This window comes from Dama dama, chromosome 9, assembly GCF_033118175.1.
Source record: "Dama dama isolate Ldn47 chromosome 9, ASM3311817v1, whole genome shotgun sequence".
Lineage (NCBI taxonomy): Eukaryota > Metazoa > Chordata > Mammalia > Artiodactyla > Cervidae > Dama > Dama dama.
Genome location: NC_083689.1, coordinates 9,666,850 through 9,683,032, shown reverse-complemented (window position 1 = coordinate 9,683,032; position 16,183 = coordinate 9,666,850). Strand labels below are relative to the sequence as shown.

Genomic DNA, 16,183 nt, shown 5'->3' with positions numbered 1-16,183 from the left:
CCACCTGCCCACCTGTCCCCCAGGCTCCGGAGTGTGAAGATTGAGCAAGGGAAGCTGAATGACCAGACCAACACACTCGCAGACCTGGCCAAGGTGAGGAGGGCAGGGCAAGGTGGGGCAGCCCCGGGGGCCAGAAGGGGTTGGTTGGACCTTCAGGGGAGGCTCAGTCATGTCCGACTTTTTTGTGACCCCAGGGACTGTAGCCCGCCAGGCTCCTCTGTCCATGGGATTCTCCAGGCAAGAATACTGGAGTGGGTTGCCATTCCCTTCTCCAGGGGATCTTCCCAACCCAGGGATCTAACCTGGGTCTCCTGCATTGCAGGCAGATTCTTTACCATCTGAGCCACCAGGGAAGCCTGGAGGAGGAGGGGGAGGAGGGGGAGGAGGGGGGGGGAGGAGAAGGGGGAGGAGGGGGAGGAGGAGGAGGGAGAGGAGGGGGGGAGGAGGAGGGAGAGGAGGGGGGGGAGGAGGAGGAGGGAGAGGAGGGGGAGGAGGGGTGTTCAGTAAAAAACCAGGCCCAGCTCCTGCCAGGGAGGGAGGAGCAGTGCTGGTGCCCATGGTACCGGCCAGGGATGCAGGGCAGGGAGCATCCACTGTGAACATGAGCCGTGTCTGCAAGGGTCCACTGTGACCAGAGGCTCCAGTTGTTAGAGAGATGCCAGAAATCTACATCTGTGTGTAAAATCTTTACTCTGGAATGTTGGTGGCTATTTTACAGTTTTAATTAATAGCTCTAATAAGAATATGTAATTAGTGGGCTACACTGGTGATGTGGTACGTTCATATTTAGAAATGTCAGCTACATACAGGCTCTAAAGTTTAAGAGAAAAACAAATTTCTTTTGCTATGAATATAAGTTCAAATTATAGACTTCCCAAGCGGCTCAGTGGTAAAAGAATCCACTTGGAAATTCAGGAGACACAGGTTTAAGCCCTGGGTGGGAAAGATCCCCTGAAGAAGGAAATGGATACCCACTCTAGCATTCTTGCCTGGAGAATCCCATGGACAGAGGAGCCTGGTGGACTATAGGCCATGCAGTCGCAAAGAGTCAGACGTGACTTGGCGACTAAATAAGCAAGAGCAGAGCCTCAGGAGAAAGCTTATTTGTATAGCAATTAAATATCTTTGAGGAGATTAAAGTTAATTGCCAGAGCTCTGTAAGATCAGTTTGTGTTAGGAATGGATCTGTTTGTCAGTTCTAACTTCAGGTCCCATCCGATTTCTAGCTTTCTATTCATCCATTAGAAGATATGTCAACTGCCTCAACTTCAGGTGGGCAAGCTCTTAGAATATTTGTCACGCTCTTCTCAGCTCCCATCTGCCCTTCCACAAATAGTTCACATATGAACTTTGCTAACTGGCTACATCTCCTAATCAATTAATAGATCTGAGCCTAATTTAATATTATCCTTAGAAAATGTGAAGTCCTCTTCTATTTTACTAGTCATACCCATCACACTTTGGACTCACTCTCTTCATCATTAGCAAGAGAATGCAATTTAAGGGAGTTTCCTAGTAGCCTAGTAGTTAGGATTCCAGGCTTTCACTGCTGTGGCCCCAGATTCAATCCCTGGTCAGAGAACTGAGATCACGCAAGCCATGCAGTATGGCCAAAATTAAAAAAAGAATGCAATTTAATTTAATACTAACTTACATAAACTTAATTTGGAAGGGAATGTTACAGAGGAAAAAACATTCTAGAAGCCTGAAGAAATGACTCAGTTGGTAGTAGAAAGATCATAATCCTAAGAGCATGTAGAAGTCCTTGGCCAACTAATTTGATGCGAATGAGATAACAGTTCCAAATATATATATTAAATGCCTTTGAAAAACTCGGGTATATTATAGTCTGGATTATCCATTATCACACTTACTTCATGAGTATAGATGATTAAAATGTGAACTGCTAAAAGTTATTTAAACCTATAATTATAGCAGTATGCTTTTCTCAAAATACATTTAAGGAAGGCTTCTTTGAAGTAAGTCTTTCACTGGATTGGATGATATGGTTTCTAATTTTTTTTTTAAATTTAACGAGGTTAAAATGTTTTCCAGTATTAAATTTTAATGCTTTCCAAGGTTGCTGATTTAATTTGTATCTCTCCAACAAAAACAAAATATATATTCTAATAAAAACTTAAACCTCAAAAAAAAAAAAAAAAAAAAAAAAAGCTTAAACCTCAGAGAGGGCCAAAAAGAACCATCCAGCGGCTGTTCGTTCAGTTGCTCAGTCGTGTCCAGCTCTTTGTGACTCCACGGGCTGCAGCCTGCCAGCAGCCTCTGTCCAGAGAATTCTCCAGGCAAGAATACCTGAAGGGGTTGCCATTTCCTTCTCCAGTCGGAGGGCTGGATACCTCCAGATGTTACTCCCTGGCCTTGGGGACTGTGTGGTCCCTTGAGGCAGGCTGGGATGAGGGTCTGTGGCCCTAGGAAGGCCCCAGAGGCATTTGTTCACCCTGGGATGGGATTTGCTTACCACTAACAGTAAAGAGTGGAAGGCACAGCCCAGGTAAAGATTCGGGGCTGAGAGGCTGTGGGTACAATGCAGAAAGAAGGTGTTGTGGCGAGGATGAGCAGTCTCCCTCCCACAGAGCATGGCCAGGGAGGGTGGGGCGACACAAGCCCGAGCCCCAGAATGGGTGGTGAGCTGCGGACCGCCCCTGGAGGGCGGGTGGAGGTGGGGGAAGGAGGGTCTAGTCTGCAGGGAGCTGGGCTGAGAATGGAACCACGGTCTAGCGCCACCTGGTGGCTACAGCAACATCTGCACCGAGGGCTGTCCGTGTGAGTCCCGCCTCCCCCCCACGACTCCCCGGCTCATCTGTCTGGACACCCCCGCTTGCTGGGTTGTGAGAAGCGGCCGAGGTGGCAGGGACGCCCCACCACCTGGTGTAACAGGGACTGTTGTGGCGGTCGTGTCCCCTGGTCTGTGATGGAGTCAGATCCTTGGGGCGGTCACCTCTCCCCCGATTCCCCATCTCCTTCCCAGTCTAATGTGGGAAGTGGGGGACAGTTCACCTAGCCTCCTCCCCCTCAACCGTGTTCCCAGCCTGGAGCAACGTCAGTCCAGAATCACCCAAGACCAGCCTCTGATTTTATGCACCATGTGGCTAGTTCATCCCCTCAGGGCAACTCTGGTCACACTCACTGGGCCCCAGACCTTCCCCTGGACCTTCCCTGCTGGCCCCGAGCCTGGCATTCAAGACCTGTGTCTCGCCTCACCTGTTTTCCCACCGCTCCCTGGGGTCCACCCAAGAGACCTTCGGCTGGGCCGGTAGAGCCCTTATAGCCGCCCCTCACTTAGGTCCAGTTAGTGGCTCGCTGCCCAATCGGGGCTGCCCTGCCCTCTCTGGGCCCATCCCTCCCTCTCTCACCTGCTTTCTCCTCTCTCTCCCGCCTCTCTGTCCGGCAGACCCAGAATGTCATGTACGACCTCATGTCCGAGCTGCACGCCCAGCACGAGGAGCTTGAGGCCCGCCTGGCTGCCCTCGAAAGCCGCCTGGATGCGCTGGGCACCTCCCTGCAGGCCCTGCCTGGCCTCATCGCCCAAGCCATACGCCCGCCCCCACCCGCCCTGCCGCCCTGGCCTGGCTCCGGCCCCCTAGACCAGGTGGCTCGGAGTCCCCCCCACTGGTGGCCGCCCGTGGCCCCTTCAGACTGCGGGTGACAGCCCTGCCTGCCACCGGACCCCTCAATTTTGGCCATCGTGTGGCCACCACTTCCACGCCATCCAAGAAGCCCTGTACAGTGGCGCCTCTTGGAGTTCAAGGAGCCGAAGCTGAGTTGGGCTGAGTGGACTGGGGCCCGAACCACTGCACCCCACCCAGACTGTTTGGGCAGAGAGTAGGGCCAGACGGCAGGCGAGGGCAGATCTGCCTCCTCCCTGCTTGGCGCTGGGGGAGCTTGGAGCTTCCTCTGGCCCGCCGATTCCCCGGTACGCCCCTACCCCACCCTTGGCTCTCTCCAGGCCCCGGGTGGGTGTGGGGCAGCCAGGAGAGGGGTCCTTGCCGGTTCCAAATAAAGCAGGACCCGCCCACTTGCTGCCTGTTGTGTGTGGCTGGTGGAGACTCGTATCACAACATGGGCAGTGGACACCCGGGCCCTGGGGATTCCAGACCGGATGTGGGGGTCAAGGTGAGCCCAGCCCATCCTGGCCTAGTGATCTCCCGGGCCTGGACGCCACACCTCCCTGCGGACATCTGCACCTGTCCCACCTGGTACCCACAGAGGGATCCTGCAGGGAGCAGGGCCCAGCCCTGGCCCGCAGGGAAGTGGATAGTCAGGACGCCCCTCCAGCTCGCTTTGCCAGAGGACCCTGTAGGGGCCAGGCTCCAGTGGGACTGTCGGTCATGGTCCAGAGGGGGAGGTGACATGAGTGAGGAGGGCCATTCCCTGTTTGATGAACATGGATTGAGCACCTGCTGTATACAGCCAATATAATGACGACTCTTCCCCAGAACCTGACCAGGGTAGGATGGGGAGACTCAGAGAAGTGAAACCACCTGCCTGGGGCTACAGAGTGAAGAGAGCTGAGCCAGGATTTAAACTCAGCGGTCCACAGGCCAAGGGGAAGAATGCACTCGGTGGAGGTCACTCCATGGGGAGGGGACTGATGTGATCCTGGGCTGAGAGAGGCCTCTCTGGGGCAGAATGGAGGGGAAGGTCTCAGACAAGTAGAATCAGAAAGGTCCTTCCAGGCCTTGGGCTCAGAGCGCTGGAGTCAGGTGGGGAGGCAGGCTCTTGGCAGATGCTGGGCCCTGTGGAGAGGGAGGCTACTCTGGATCCAGCTGAGAGCCCAGGCTCTGGCAGCCTCTGATAAGGCCATGGGCCACCTGCCTGGGGGTGATAGGTGGGACACAAGAACAAGAAGGATCCGGGGAGGTGTCGGTGGGCTGAGGTCAGACGTGGGTTCGAGTCCTGAGTCAGCCGCCGCTGGGTGCCTATGGGCAGCGGCTGCCCTTCCGGGGGCCTCAGTTTCCCCTTCTGTAAGATCAGGTGCTGAAAACAGGGCACAGTGCTCACCCTTGGGGACACCCAGTCTGTTAGAGGAGGCACTGCAGTGAACCCACCGCAGTCAAAAACACAGCGGCCAGAGCCACATAGAATTAAGCCCAGAGCATGTTTCCGAGGAGGTGACATTTGGGCATGGAGACCTGGAGAAGGGCGTTCCTAGTAGCAACCGCCGGCGCAAAGGCCAAGATGCGAGACCCAAGCTTGGTGTGTTTGGGGAACAACCAGATGATGGCAGGAAGGCCGGGGAGGAGCTGGGGCCGCGCCGGGTCCAAAGGTGCCGGGCAGGGGACGAATGTGTCCACTAGACAGACCCCGGGTGGTTGCCTCCGCTCCGCGCCAGCCACATCCGCCCCCGCCCGCCTCTGACTCAACGGCGCCTACCCTGCAAAAACAGAACCCGCCCCGCCCTGGGGGGTAGCAAAGTCAAACGCGCGGACACGCGGGCGGCACGTCCCCGGAGGCCCGAGCGCGTCACGAGGGCGGACACGGAGGACCAGGAAGTCAGCCAAGTACGCGCCGGCCCCGGGCCGGCGGCGTCCACACAGGTTCGCAGAAGCAGGAGAAAGCTCGGGAAGGGTGTGCGGCGCGGCGAAGACCAGCACCGAGACCAGAGAGGTCGGCAAACGCGGCCCAGCGGCGCGCCGGGCGGAGCCGCGCCGGTACAGCATCCCCGCCGCGCGCCCTGGCCCCCGCCATGCGTCCGGGGGGCGTGCGCAGCTTCGCGCTGGAGCTGGCGCGGGGCCCGGACGACGCGTACCGCGGCGGGGAGCGCCTGTGCGGCCGGGTGCTGCTGGAGGTGGCGGCGCCGCTGCGGGTGCTAGCGCTCGAGGTGGCGGCGCGCGGCGGGGCGGTCACGCACTGGCTCGAGGGCCGAAGCGTGGGTGTCAACGCTGTGTCCAGCGACTACGCGGCCGCCGAGACGTACTTGCGACGGCGGCAGCTGCTGCTCCGAGGTGAGCCGCTCATCTCCCCCACCCCCGAGCCAGAATCCCCGCCACCGACCCCTCTTCTCAGGTCTGCTAGGACTCCCTTGACCTAGAGGATATGCGGTGAAGACATCCCCCCCACCCCCCGCCCCCCTATGGAGTCTGGGGTGTTACCAATCGCTTGCCACCCGGATACAGCAGTGAGGAATCAAATCCGCCGGACAAAGTTTTGGGTGAAGTGGAAAAGTATAGTTTTACTGCTTTGCCAGGCAAAGGGAGACACACCTGGTTCTGCCTTGAAAAACGATGTCTCCACCCCAGAAAACTAGATGAGGGGTTTTATCACAGTGGTTCAACACTGGGGGTCTTTGATGACATTAAGGTGTGAGCGGGGCTTGCACGCCCTTAATCTCATTTCAGGTGGTCTTCTAATCTTTGTGAGCTTCTCAGTTCCCTGTCATCTTCTCTCGGGTGGTTTCTTGGCTTCTCCCTTGATTAGCAACTGTTCAAATCCGCCCTATGAAACTCAGGAAAGGTTATGGGGCTGGAGTCAAGAAATGGGGTCAGAAAGGCCTCTGTGCTTGGGAGCCCCACAGGACCCCCTTGGTTTCAGGGGATCCCTTGGTGGAGCTAGGATATCCTCCTCTCTGAACTCCAGGATGCCTCGTTAGCCCCAGGCCTGGGGGCTCTGATTCCCCAAGAAGGCCCACGTCTCAACCCCCGCCAGTGCCCCTTACCAGTGTTTACATGAAGGGTTGTTTGCTGGATTGGGGATTTTGGTGGTGTTTGCACGTAAGGGGTGGGAATACATCCCAGGCAGGGAGAAGACTTGGGGTAGGGTCAGATCAGGTTAGGAGTCTTGGACATGTCCCTGCTTGCTCTGAGCCTCCGTCCTCCTCCCTTAGGCCAAACGGCCAGTTGAGAGCAAAAGTAGGGGAGGGCAGGGACAAAGAATAAGTCTGTGCTCTAGCACCTGCTGAGTGACTGAAGAGGGTGTTGGCCTCCCTGGGCTGCCCTGGCCACTTCTTCAGGGAAGGCAGACCTCACTATACCCATCTGCAAGATGGGTAGAAACAGGATGCAGCTCAAATCTGGCTCCCTGCCCACAGCACCCTTACTTCCGGCCCTGCACACACTAGATGCTTTGCCTACAGACTGACTGCTTTGTCCAAACAGCCGCCAGGTGTGGGAGGCTCTCGCCTGATGCGCTGTGGAAACCAAAGTGTAGCTGGCATGGAATGAAGCACAAAGGGGCCCTGTAGGCACTTCCCTTTCCTTGAGACTCGGGGACATCGGAGCTGGTCTCACCCTCCAGCCCTCCTGCTCCCACTCACTGGTAGCTTCCTTAAAATACTGGAGGAGTGAAGCAGAGTTGCTGTGACTTCCGCTGAGTCCCTGCTCGTCTCTGGGGGAACCCATCTGTGAAATGGACTGAGGACCCTGGCTCAGAATGAACCTTCCCAGGATTACCCTGGCAGTCCAGTGGTTAAAACTCTTGAGCTTCCATCGCAGGGGGCGTGGGTTCGATATCTGGTACCTGGTCACGAAACTAAGATCCCACAAGTCTTGTGTGACCAAAAAGAAAGCATGAGCCATCCCATCCCCCCAAGGTCACTCTATTCCCTGCCTCCTCCTGGGCCTATGGCCTCCTGTCTTCTTTCTAGGCTTCGCTTGGCCCTGGGAGAAGGTCCTAGTGCCTTATTTCAGCCCCAGAGCCCTTCAGCAGGCTGATCACTGAGTGGACAGCCTCTACCCCTCTCTACCAGTTTGCCCTGACCTCTATCACTGACTGGGTGTGTCAGTTATGGCCGCCTCCCCCTGGGGGTGTCTTGGCCTCAGTTGGGGTTCCAGCCAGGCTGAGCCAGACTCAGAAGGCATGGCCAAGGTAGGGGGTTTTAAGACTTCCTAAAGGAAATCAGCTCTGAATATTCATTGGAAGGACTGATGCTGAAGCTGAAGCTCTGATACTTTGGCCACTTGATGGGAAAAACCAACTCATTGGAAAAGACCCTGATGCTGGGGAAGGTTGAGGGCAGGAGGAGAAGGGGGCAACAGACGATGAGATGATTGCATGACATGAGTTTGAGCAAACTCTGAGAAATAGTGAAGGACAGGGAAGCCTGGTGTCCTGCAGTTCATGGGGTCGCAAAAAGCTGGATACGACTTGGGGACTGAATAAGGTAGGGGGTTCGAGCAGCAATGTATGACGCTGCCACCAGAGGGCGCAGGCGCTTCGCGGATCGCGTACAGGCAGCTTCCAACCTGGAAACCCTACTTAAGGTTCTTATCTGTGGAAACTGAGGTCCAGAGAGTGGTTACCGTCCCGAAGGCATACCGCAGCCCTGAATCCGGGGATTCCATGAGCTTCCCTGGCACTTGGCTGTGTCTGTGAGGGGACGAGCTGGGTCAAAAGAGCAAAGAGAAGTTTGCGGAGGCAGTTAGGGTGGGGAATGGGGGGTGGAGAGGGCAGGAGCTGAAAGTTTGGAAAGGAACGTGAGGCAAAAGCGCAGAGGCGCCGCTGAGTGAGGCAGGGTGTCAGGGGCAGGCGGATGAGTCGGGAGAGAGGCTCTGGGAGGGGGTCGAGTAGGGCTACACCGCGATTCGTGCACAACTCTCTGAGGTCGGGACTGATCTTCTGGCTCTACAAACGCGGAAACTCAGGCTCCGAGATGTCATTAAACCAGGTCACCCAGCTGAGCAGGTTTCAAATCATAGGTGGGGGCAGCAGGCGCCCAGTGTTGGAAGGCCCCAACCACTTCTTCCTCCCTCCCCCATTGCACGGGGTGGAGGTGGGGTGGGCGGGCCGAGCTGAGGCCCGAGGTAGTCAGCCCTAGACTCTCGGGGACCTGGCCGTTCCCTCCAGCTCCGGCTGGACATGCACCGAGTCACGTCTGCAAGTGGCGGCCGGTAGATGATTAAGCCGGCGGCAGAACGCTCTTGCTAGGTGACCTGGCCTCGGTTTTTCCTGTTCGCCCCTGCAGTATGAGAGATACTTGTTCTGTGCCGCGATGCTTGTCTCATCCCAGAGTCCCAGAGAGTAGCAAGGATAGAAGGCCGTCAGCCGCAAACCGAGGCTTTTGTTATTTTGCTCCAAGCCTGGGCAAGGCCACGCCTCTTGCCGCGCCATTGGCGTATTCCCTTCCGGGGGCGGGACCTGCGGCTCGCCCCGCCCCTCCCGCCGTATAAATGCGGCGCCGGCGCAGGCTGTGAGTCTTGGGCCCGACCTTCGAGTGCGCCTGCGTGCGTTTGGTGGGCTCGCGCCCTGGGCTGCAGCCGTCGAGCCGCCGCGCCGCGGGTTCGAAGCCAGGGGCCGCGCGCCGCGAGTTCGTATCCCCGCGGCGATGCTCTTCGACAAGGTGAAGGCATTCGTGGTGCTACTGGATGGTGCTGGCGCGGGCTCTGAGCCCGTGTTCAGCGGCGGCCAGGCGGTGGCCGGCCGAGTGCTTCTGGAGCTAGCGGGCCCAGCGCGAGTGAACTCCCTGAAGCTGCACGCGCGGGGTCGCGCCCATGTGCACTGGACCGAGTCGCGCAGCGCGGGCTCGAGCACGGCGTACACGCAGAGCTACAGTGAGCGCGTGGAGGTTGTGAGCCACCGTGCCACGCTACTCGCGCCAGGTACCAGCTGGGGGACCCCTGCGCTGCGCTTGCTCTGTGCTCCGGGAGCCCCTTCGCAGCCACTGAGCCTCCCCCTCTTACTCCCACCTGCAGGCACTGGAGAGACCACAACGCTGCCTCCTGGGCGTCATGAATTCCCATTCAGCTTCCAGCTGCCACCGTAAGTTGAGCGGGGTGCAGGATTGTGGGGGAGCCTGTAAGTGTTCCTAAGTCTGCAGCCCCTTCCAGGTTTGGGACTCCACTGCTCGGTACCTGGGGGCCACTGAGACCCCAGATTGTCTCCCTGGGAGGCCCCCCAGAGTGTCTCCTGTCTCTCATCCCCCAGAGCCTTTGGGGATCTCCCACCTGGGTGTCTCTGGGTCTTACCTTCTTTCCCCGCTCCCCCCCCCCCCACCCCCCAGGACGCTAGTGACTTCCTTTGAAGGCAAACACGGCAGTGTCAGATACTGCATCAAAGCCACCCTCCACCGGCCCTGGGTCCCTGCCCGTCGGACGAGGAAGGTGTTTACTGTCATTGAGCCTGTGGACATCAACACACCGGCTCTCCTGGTGAGTGGCTGCCCTTGGTGGGTTGGGGGCACTGCGGGCAAGGTCCTGGCTACATGGTGATTGGCTGCTCATTCCTCCCTTCACAAAGTGGGGGTCACAGCTGAGCCCTGGCATAGAGGGAGGCAGGCCAGGGAATGCCAGTGGAGCTAGGTGCGAGAACCAGCTGCACCAGTTTGCTCTGTGGCTCTGTGTGAGTGTCTCACCCTCTCTGAGCCTCCCACGCATCCCTCATCTGTGAAAGGGGGCGCAATCAGAGCTTACAATAATAATGGCTTACCGAGCACTCATTAACACTCTGAGTGCCAGCTTGTTCACTTGTTTTTAGCTTGATGAGATGGGTCACATTCCTGGATCCATTTTGCAAACAGACTGTTAGAAACCAGGATGCTAGGCCCTGCCCCAAATCTTCCTTCAGCTGAGGGTGGTTTAAAAGCTCCACAGGGTCTGTGGTTGGTACAATGGGACCCATTTCACATCCTTTTCCTCCCCCCGACCCCCGACCAGGCCCCTCAAGCCGGAGCTCGGGAAAAGATCGCCCGATCCTGGTACAGTAACCATGGCCTTGTCTCCCTCTCAGCCAAGATCGACCGCAAGGGCTACACTCCAGGTAACAGGTGGGAGGGCCTGGATTGGGAAGAAGACCAGCGTCAGGGGTGCAGGTGGGGAAACTGAGGCCCTGTGGTTTCACCTAACAGGTGAAGTGATCCCTGTCTTCGCTGAGATCGACAACGGCTCCACGCGCCCCGTGCTGCCTCGGGCAGCCGTGGTCCAGACCCAGACCTTCATGGCGCGAGGTGCCCGCAAACAGAAGCGAACCGTGGTGGCTAGTCTCTCGGGGGAGCCTGTGGGCCCCGGGCGGCGGGCACTGTGGCAGGGCCGGGCTCTGCGGATCCCTCCCGTGGGTCCTTCCATCTTGCACTGTCGCGTGTTACACGTGGACTACGCCCTCAAGGTAGAGTATCCTCCGAGGCCGGGGTGGTTGCATTTGCTGTGTCCCTGATGCTGGGAAAGATTGAGGGCAGGAGGAAAAGAGGGAGACAGAGAATGAGATGGTTGGATGAGATCACTGACTCAATGGACATGAGTTTGAGCAAACTCAGGGAGATAGTGAAGGACTGGGAAGCCTGGCGTGCTGCAGTCCATGGGGTCACAGAGTTGGACACAACTTAGTTACCGAACAGCAGCAACAACCAGCCTGGGGTCCCCCTCCCTCCTTGAGGCTAGAGCTGGGACCGCTGGGCCTCCTCCTGTAAGAAGGAGCGTGTGGCCAAGGCTGCCCGGGTGGCTGGTCTTCTATATCGTGGCGCTTCCCTCCAGGTCTGCGTGGACATCCCGGGCTCATCCAAGCTGCTGTTGGAGCTCCCACTGGTCATCGGCACCATCCCCTTGCACCCTTTCGGCAGCCGCTCATCCAGCGTGGGCAGCCATGCCAGCTTCCTGATGGACTGGGGGCTGGGGGTCCTGCCAGAGCGGCCTGAAGGTGAACTCTCCCTCCTGCTGTGGGTGGGCATGGGTGGGAGAGAGGCGAGGGCCTGGCTGACTCTCTTCCCCTCCAGCCTCGCTGGCTGCCCCCATCTCTAGAAGTGCTCCGGAACAGTCATGTTGGCAACCGGAGTCCCCCCCAAGAATCCCAATCCAAGGGCACACAGCCCAATAGTCCCAGAACTGGCACACGCCAGCTCCACCTGGCCATTGCCCCCAATTCTGGGGCTCCCCTCCTCCTCCCCCAGCCTCACCCACCCTGTCTCTCAATTCTAGCCCCTCCCGAGTACTCCGAGGTGGTGCCCGACGAGGAGGTGGCAGCCATGGAGCAGAGCCTCTTGCCCCTACTGCAGGACCCTGACTTGAGCATGGAAGGCCCCTTCTTTGCCTACATCCAGGAGTTCCGCTACCGCCCACCGCCCCTGTACTCTGAGGTGAGCTTGGGGGCTCGAGAAGGCCCTGGGAGCCAAGAGGAGGGGAAGGAACCACAGGTGAATCTACAGTAATGATAGAACTCCTAGGGACTTCCCTGGTGGTCCAGGGAGGAATCCACCTTCCAAGACGGGACGAGGGTTCGATCCCTGGTCGGGCCAGTAGGATCCCACATACTGTGAGGCAGTCAAGCCCGTGCTCCCCAACTGCTGAGTCCTCGAGCCTCGACTTGAGAGCCCGAGATTGCAAACTGCAGAGCCCACACGCTCTGAAGTCTGCACCGTCTCAACTAGAGAGAAGCCTGTGGGCAGCAATTAAGACCCGATGCAGTCAAAACTCAATTTCTTCTATTTTAAAGTGATAGCGCATCTTCTGCATCCTGTTCAGGGCCTGAACCCACTTTGCATCTCAATCTTTTGTTAAGTGTTGCTCCCTAACCTAGTGTGAGAGTGGAGATCAGGAGGATGGGGTGGGGGTGTTTCTGAGCCTCCAGGGCCTCCTAAGACTTGATGGGATCATTTCTGGCAGGAGGATCCAAACCCACCCTCTGAGGCCAGGAGGCCCCGCTGCATGACCTGCTGAGTGTCAAGTGGAAACTTCAAAGAATAAGGTGTTTACACATGCTTCCCGCCACCATGGACATAGCAAGGAGTGGCTAGATGAAGAACAGACTGGGCTGACTACATTGAAGTTGGGGAAACTGAGTCTCAGAACAAAACAGGGCCATTCCAACATCACACAGAGGAAGAGCCAGTCTGGAGTCTTGACATTTCTGGACTGGTCCTCATAAGGTACCAGATACCCACAGTAGGATCTGAGAAATCATTCAACCTGTCTATGTCGGCCTGTGTTCCCTCAGAAGCCTCCAGTCTGGGAGCGACAGAACCAAACATAAATACTTCCAGACCCACAGGACCAGAGGAAAGGACCCAGAGCTGGGAGAGTCCAAAGAGGGAGCGGAGAAGGCTTCCTGGGGAAAGGGCATTTTAGCTAAGGCTTTGATGTGTGAATAAGAGCTTGGTAGGCAGGCAAGCGAGAGGAAAAGTCGAAGAAGGTCCGAGCTGACTGATGTTTGGAGACCATCCCCTTCATCTTTGGAGTGGGGCTGAGAGAGCAAATGCCTCAGTCGAGGCCATACTGCAAGGTCTGGGAGGCAAGAGGGCCCAGGAATGAGGCATTCAGGAAAGCAGGTCATCAGGGCTGTGTGGGGCTGAGGGTGGCAGGTGCAGCGACTCCAGCCTTAAAACCTTTGACAACCAGAGACTCCTGTCCCAGGCTGGAGTGCCTGGGCCCCTCCTCATGCTCCAGGACATGAGCACTGCCTGGGTACTGCATGGCCTGAAAAACACAGGCTCGAAGGACAGACAAGACCGGCTACATAACTTGCAGAATGAAGACATGGGGCCACTTGTTCAAGAATTGAGAATTTCAGGACAGGGACAGCAGAGCATTAAACCAGGCTATGGGGACAGAGGTCAGCCTGGGGGGCAGAGAAGGGCCACAGTATGCTTCTGAACACCCCCTGTGTCCCAGAGGGACAAAATATGATGGGGCAGCTGGACAAGCCTCCACGTGCAGAGACCCGGCTGAGGCAGGGCCCCCGCCTGGGACTCCACCTTTCTGATAAGCCTTAAGTTGTTCTCTTTTGTACATTTTTTTAAAAAATAAAAATCACAGAGGAAGAGCTTGGGCTTAGTGGTTTATTGCCCCAGGTGCTGAGGAAGTTGGGTGGCCTTGACCACCATCTTGGGTCTGGATCGCAGATGAAATTCCAGGCCGAGGAGAGTTGAGGGGCCCATTGACCGGAAGGTGAAGGTGAGACCCGAGGGCACAGAGGGAGACCGATACCACATCTCTCCCTTTGTAGTTGCAAGGCTGGGAGCAAAGCTGGTGGAGGCCTCATCCATTCTCCACAGAATGGAGCTGAGCAGGTGGGAGGGGGGCCAGATGCAGGAGGATCCTGCCTGTCTGTGGAGTCTGGGCTGTTTTTGCTTCTGTTGTCATTGTTGAGTCACTCAGTCTTGTCTGACTCTTTGCAACCCCATGGACTGTAGCCTGCCAGGCTCCTCTCTCTGTCCATGGGATTTCCCAGGCAAGCATACTGGAGTGGGTTGCCATTTCCTTCTCCAGGGGCTCTTCCTGACCCAGGGGTCGAACCCACTTTTATTGAGATTCAATTCATTTGCCATTTGTAAGTGTGTTTATCTTTTAGGACCTTTCCAGTATTTTGCCACCATCACCTTTAATTCCCAATTATGCTCATCAGCCCCAAAGGGGACCCTGTCACTCCCCATTCCTCCTCCCTCAGCCCCAGGCAAACACTCCTCTGCTTTCTTTGGTCTCTGAATTTGCCTGTTCTGGACATTTTATGTAGATGAGCTCATCGAATATGTGGCCTTTTTTGTCTGGCTTCTTTCACTCAGCATGAAGTTCAGCCACTTTTGTTAAAACAGGAATCCATGCTTCGGTCCTTTTGATGGCCAAATAATATTCCATTGTGTAGAGGCACCAAGTTTTATTTATCCACCCAGCCCCTGTTGATGGACGTTTGGGTCATTCCCACCCCATGATAATTGGGACTCATGTGGCTGTGGTTGTGTTTCTGCAGGGTTCGTTTGAGCACCCACAGAGCTGTAGGTTAGCTAGCAGCCCAGAGTGGCCACAGGTAGGGCTGAGGGGCAGGATTGAGGACCAGGGTGGGGGGGCCCTGGAGCAGGACACTGGGAGCTCAGTGTTCAGGCTTTGCTCTCAGTGATGATGGGTTCAGAAGTCACTTGCTTCTGAACCTCAGTTCCCCCATCTGAGACTCTAGGACACTTCCTCCTCAGATTAATCACTCTCCTCCCTGGTCTAAATTTAGGCCCTGATTCCCAACATCTCCTAGTCTTGGGGTTCACCCAGTCTTCCCAGTCCAGCAGTATCTGCCCTGGGTAGCTGATTGGCCATCAAGCTTGGAACTTGTCAGACTTGGGGCTCCTGGGGGCCCAGTGGCAGGGGGAGATGTTCCTACAGCACGGTTACCCAGATCCCCAAATGGCAGCCTCAGGTGGGGCTGAGTTCCCCATCAGCTTGATTTTGGAAGACACCAGATCGCAGTTTCCAGATTCATGTTCCCAAACTAAGAAGTCTAAGGTGTTTATTGCAACAGTGGATGTGGGTACACTTCTATGAAACGTTCCCCCAGGGGGCTTGGGAGGACAAGCTACCTCGTGTCCCCAGGACTCCTGCGTCTGCAACTCTCTGGAACCTGATCCCTAAAGGAGGTGGATTTTCTGATTTGGATAAATGACAAGCAGCATGGAGCTAGGCCAGGCAGTCCAGAATTCAGGGAACTCCCTGGATGTTGAGTGGGGCCCACAGAGTATAGAGGAGTGTGGCCAAATGTTCTTCTGAAAAAAAATCCCTCCCCTCCTTGGTCCTCTAAGACCACTACCCACCTCTCCCTCCAGTTTCCCCCTCCATCCCTGGCTGCTACTCAAACACCCCAAGCTGACTCCCACTTCAGGGGCTTCACACATGCTGATCCTTCTGCTAAAAAGCTGTTCCCTATAGCTGGCCCCTCTTTACACTGTAGCCTTAAATTTCAGGGATAGCCCAACCTAAAGTCACCACTCCTCATCATTCCCTCCCCCATCTCCCTCACCTATGTTTTCTTTGCCTTCATCAGTCTCCGAAATTTGTACTTAGGTATTCACTTGTTTTGGCTGAGACCTTGAGAGCCGGGCTAAGTCAGGGGTGTGTCTGGGGACCCAGCACACAGCAGGTATGAGTGCCTAGAGGGGATTCCCCATCTACTCTGGTGTGAACGAAGACTCTGATGGGGGTAGGAGGGTCACTGCTTCACGTTTATTCCCAGGACCCCCAAGAATCAGCACTGTCACCGGTTTAGAGTCGAGGCCAGGTCTCTCTCTGTCTCTCACTGCTATCTTTCTGCTTCTGCCTCTCACACCATCTTTGCCTCCCCCATCTCCTCCTCTTCCTGTTGCTCTCCCACTGGCTCTTATCGTCTCTGTCTGACTTACCATCTCTGCATCTCTGTCTCTCTCACTGTCTCTCTGCCTCTCTTGGTCACCATGTCTCTCTCTGTCTCTGACCCTTTCACCATCTCTCTCCTGCCCTGGCCGGGCCAGGCCCGGGGCATGGGGTGACAGGCAGGCAGGGTGCCTGCT

The 16,183-nt window shown here is 56.6% G+C and overlaps 2 protein-coding genes across 3 annotated transcripts in view; both read left to right on the top strand.

The window, feature by feature from the left end:
• The window catches only part of KCNN1 (potassium calcium-activated channel subfamily N member 1), a 28,923-nt gene extending 24,939 nt beyond the window's left edge, over positions 1-3,984 (top strand). The window contains exons 8-9 of the mRNA XM_061149171.1: positions 24-93; positions 3,410-3,984. Coding sequence (XP_061005154.1) covers positions 24-93; positions 3,410-3,664 — 325 coding nt within the window. The 3' untranslated portion in view covers positions 3,665-3,984. The remainder of the gene's footprint in view (positions 1-23; positions 94-3,409) is intronic.
• A 1,490-nt stretch (positions 3,985-5,474) lies between these two features.
• ARRDC2 (arrestin domain containing 2) lies at positions 5,475-13,699 on the top strand. Of its 2 annotated transcripts, none has more exons than XM_061149864.1 (8): positions 5,475-5,963; positions 9,645-9,711; positions 9,953-10,100; positions 10,605-10,707; positions 10,796-11,052; positions 11,418-11,580; positions 11,859-12,016; positions 12,543-13,699. In XM_061149864.1, exons 1-8 carry the CDS (start codon positions 5,705-5,707, stop codon positions 12,594-12,596), a joined length of 1,209 nt encoding a protein of 402 aa, XP_061005847.1. In that variant the 5' UTR covers positions 5,475-5,704; the 3' UTR covers positions 12,597-13,699. The 2 variants fall into 2 exon arrangements, with proteins under 2 accessions (XP_061005847.1, XP_061005846.1); XM_061149863.1 differs by lacking the exon at positions 5,475-5,963 and adding an exon at positions 9,093-9,551.
• Positions 13,700-16,183: the final 2,484 nt, after the last annotated feature.

Excerpts from the sequence above, each read along its gene's own strand:
- ARRDC2 (XM_061149863.1), top strand. The coding sequence starts at position 9,278 with ATGCTCTTCGACAAGGTGAAGGCATTCGTGGTGCTACTGGATGGTGCT. Across the intron at positions 10,101-10,604 it reads TCAACACACCGGCTCTCCTG|GCCCCTCAAGCCGGAGCTCG; the intron begins GTGAGTGGCTGC and ends ACCCCCGACCAG. Across the intron at positions 11,581-11,858 it reads CCTGCCAGAGCGGCCTGAAG|CCCCTCCCGAGTACTCCGAG; the intron begins GTGAACTCTCCC and ends TCTCAATTCTAG.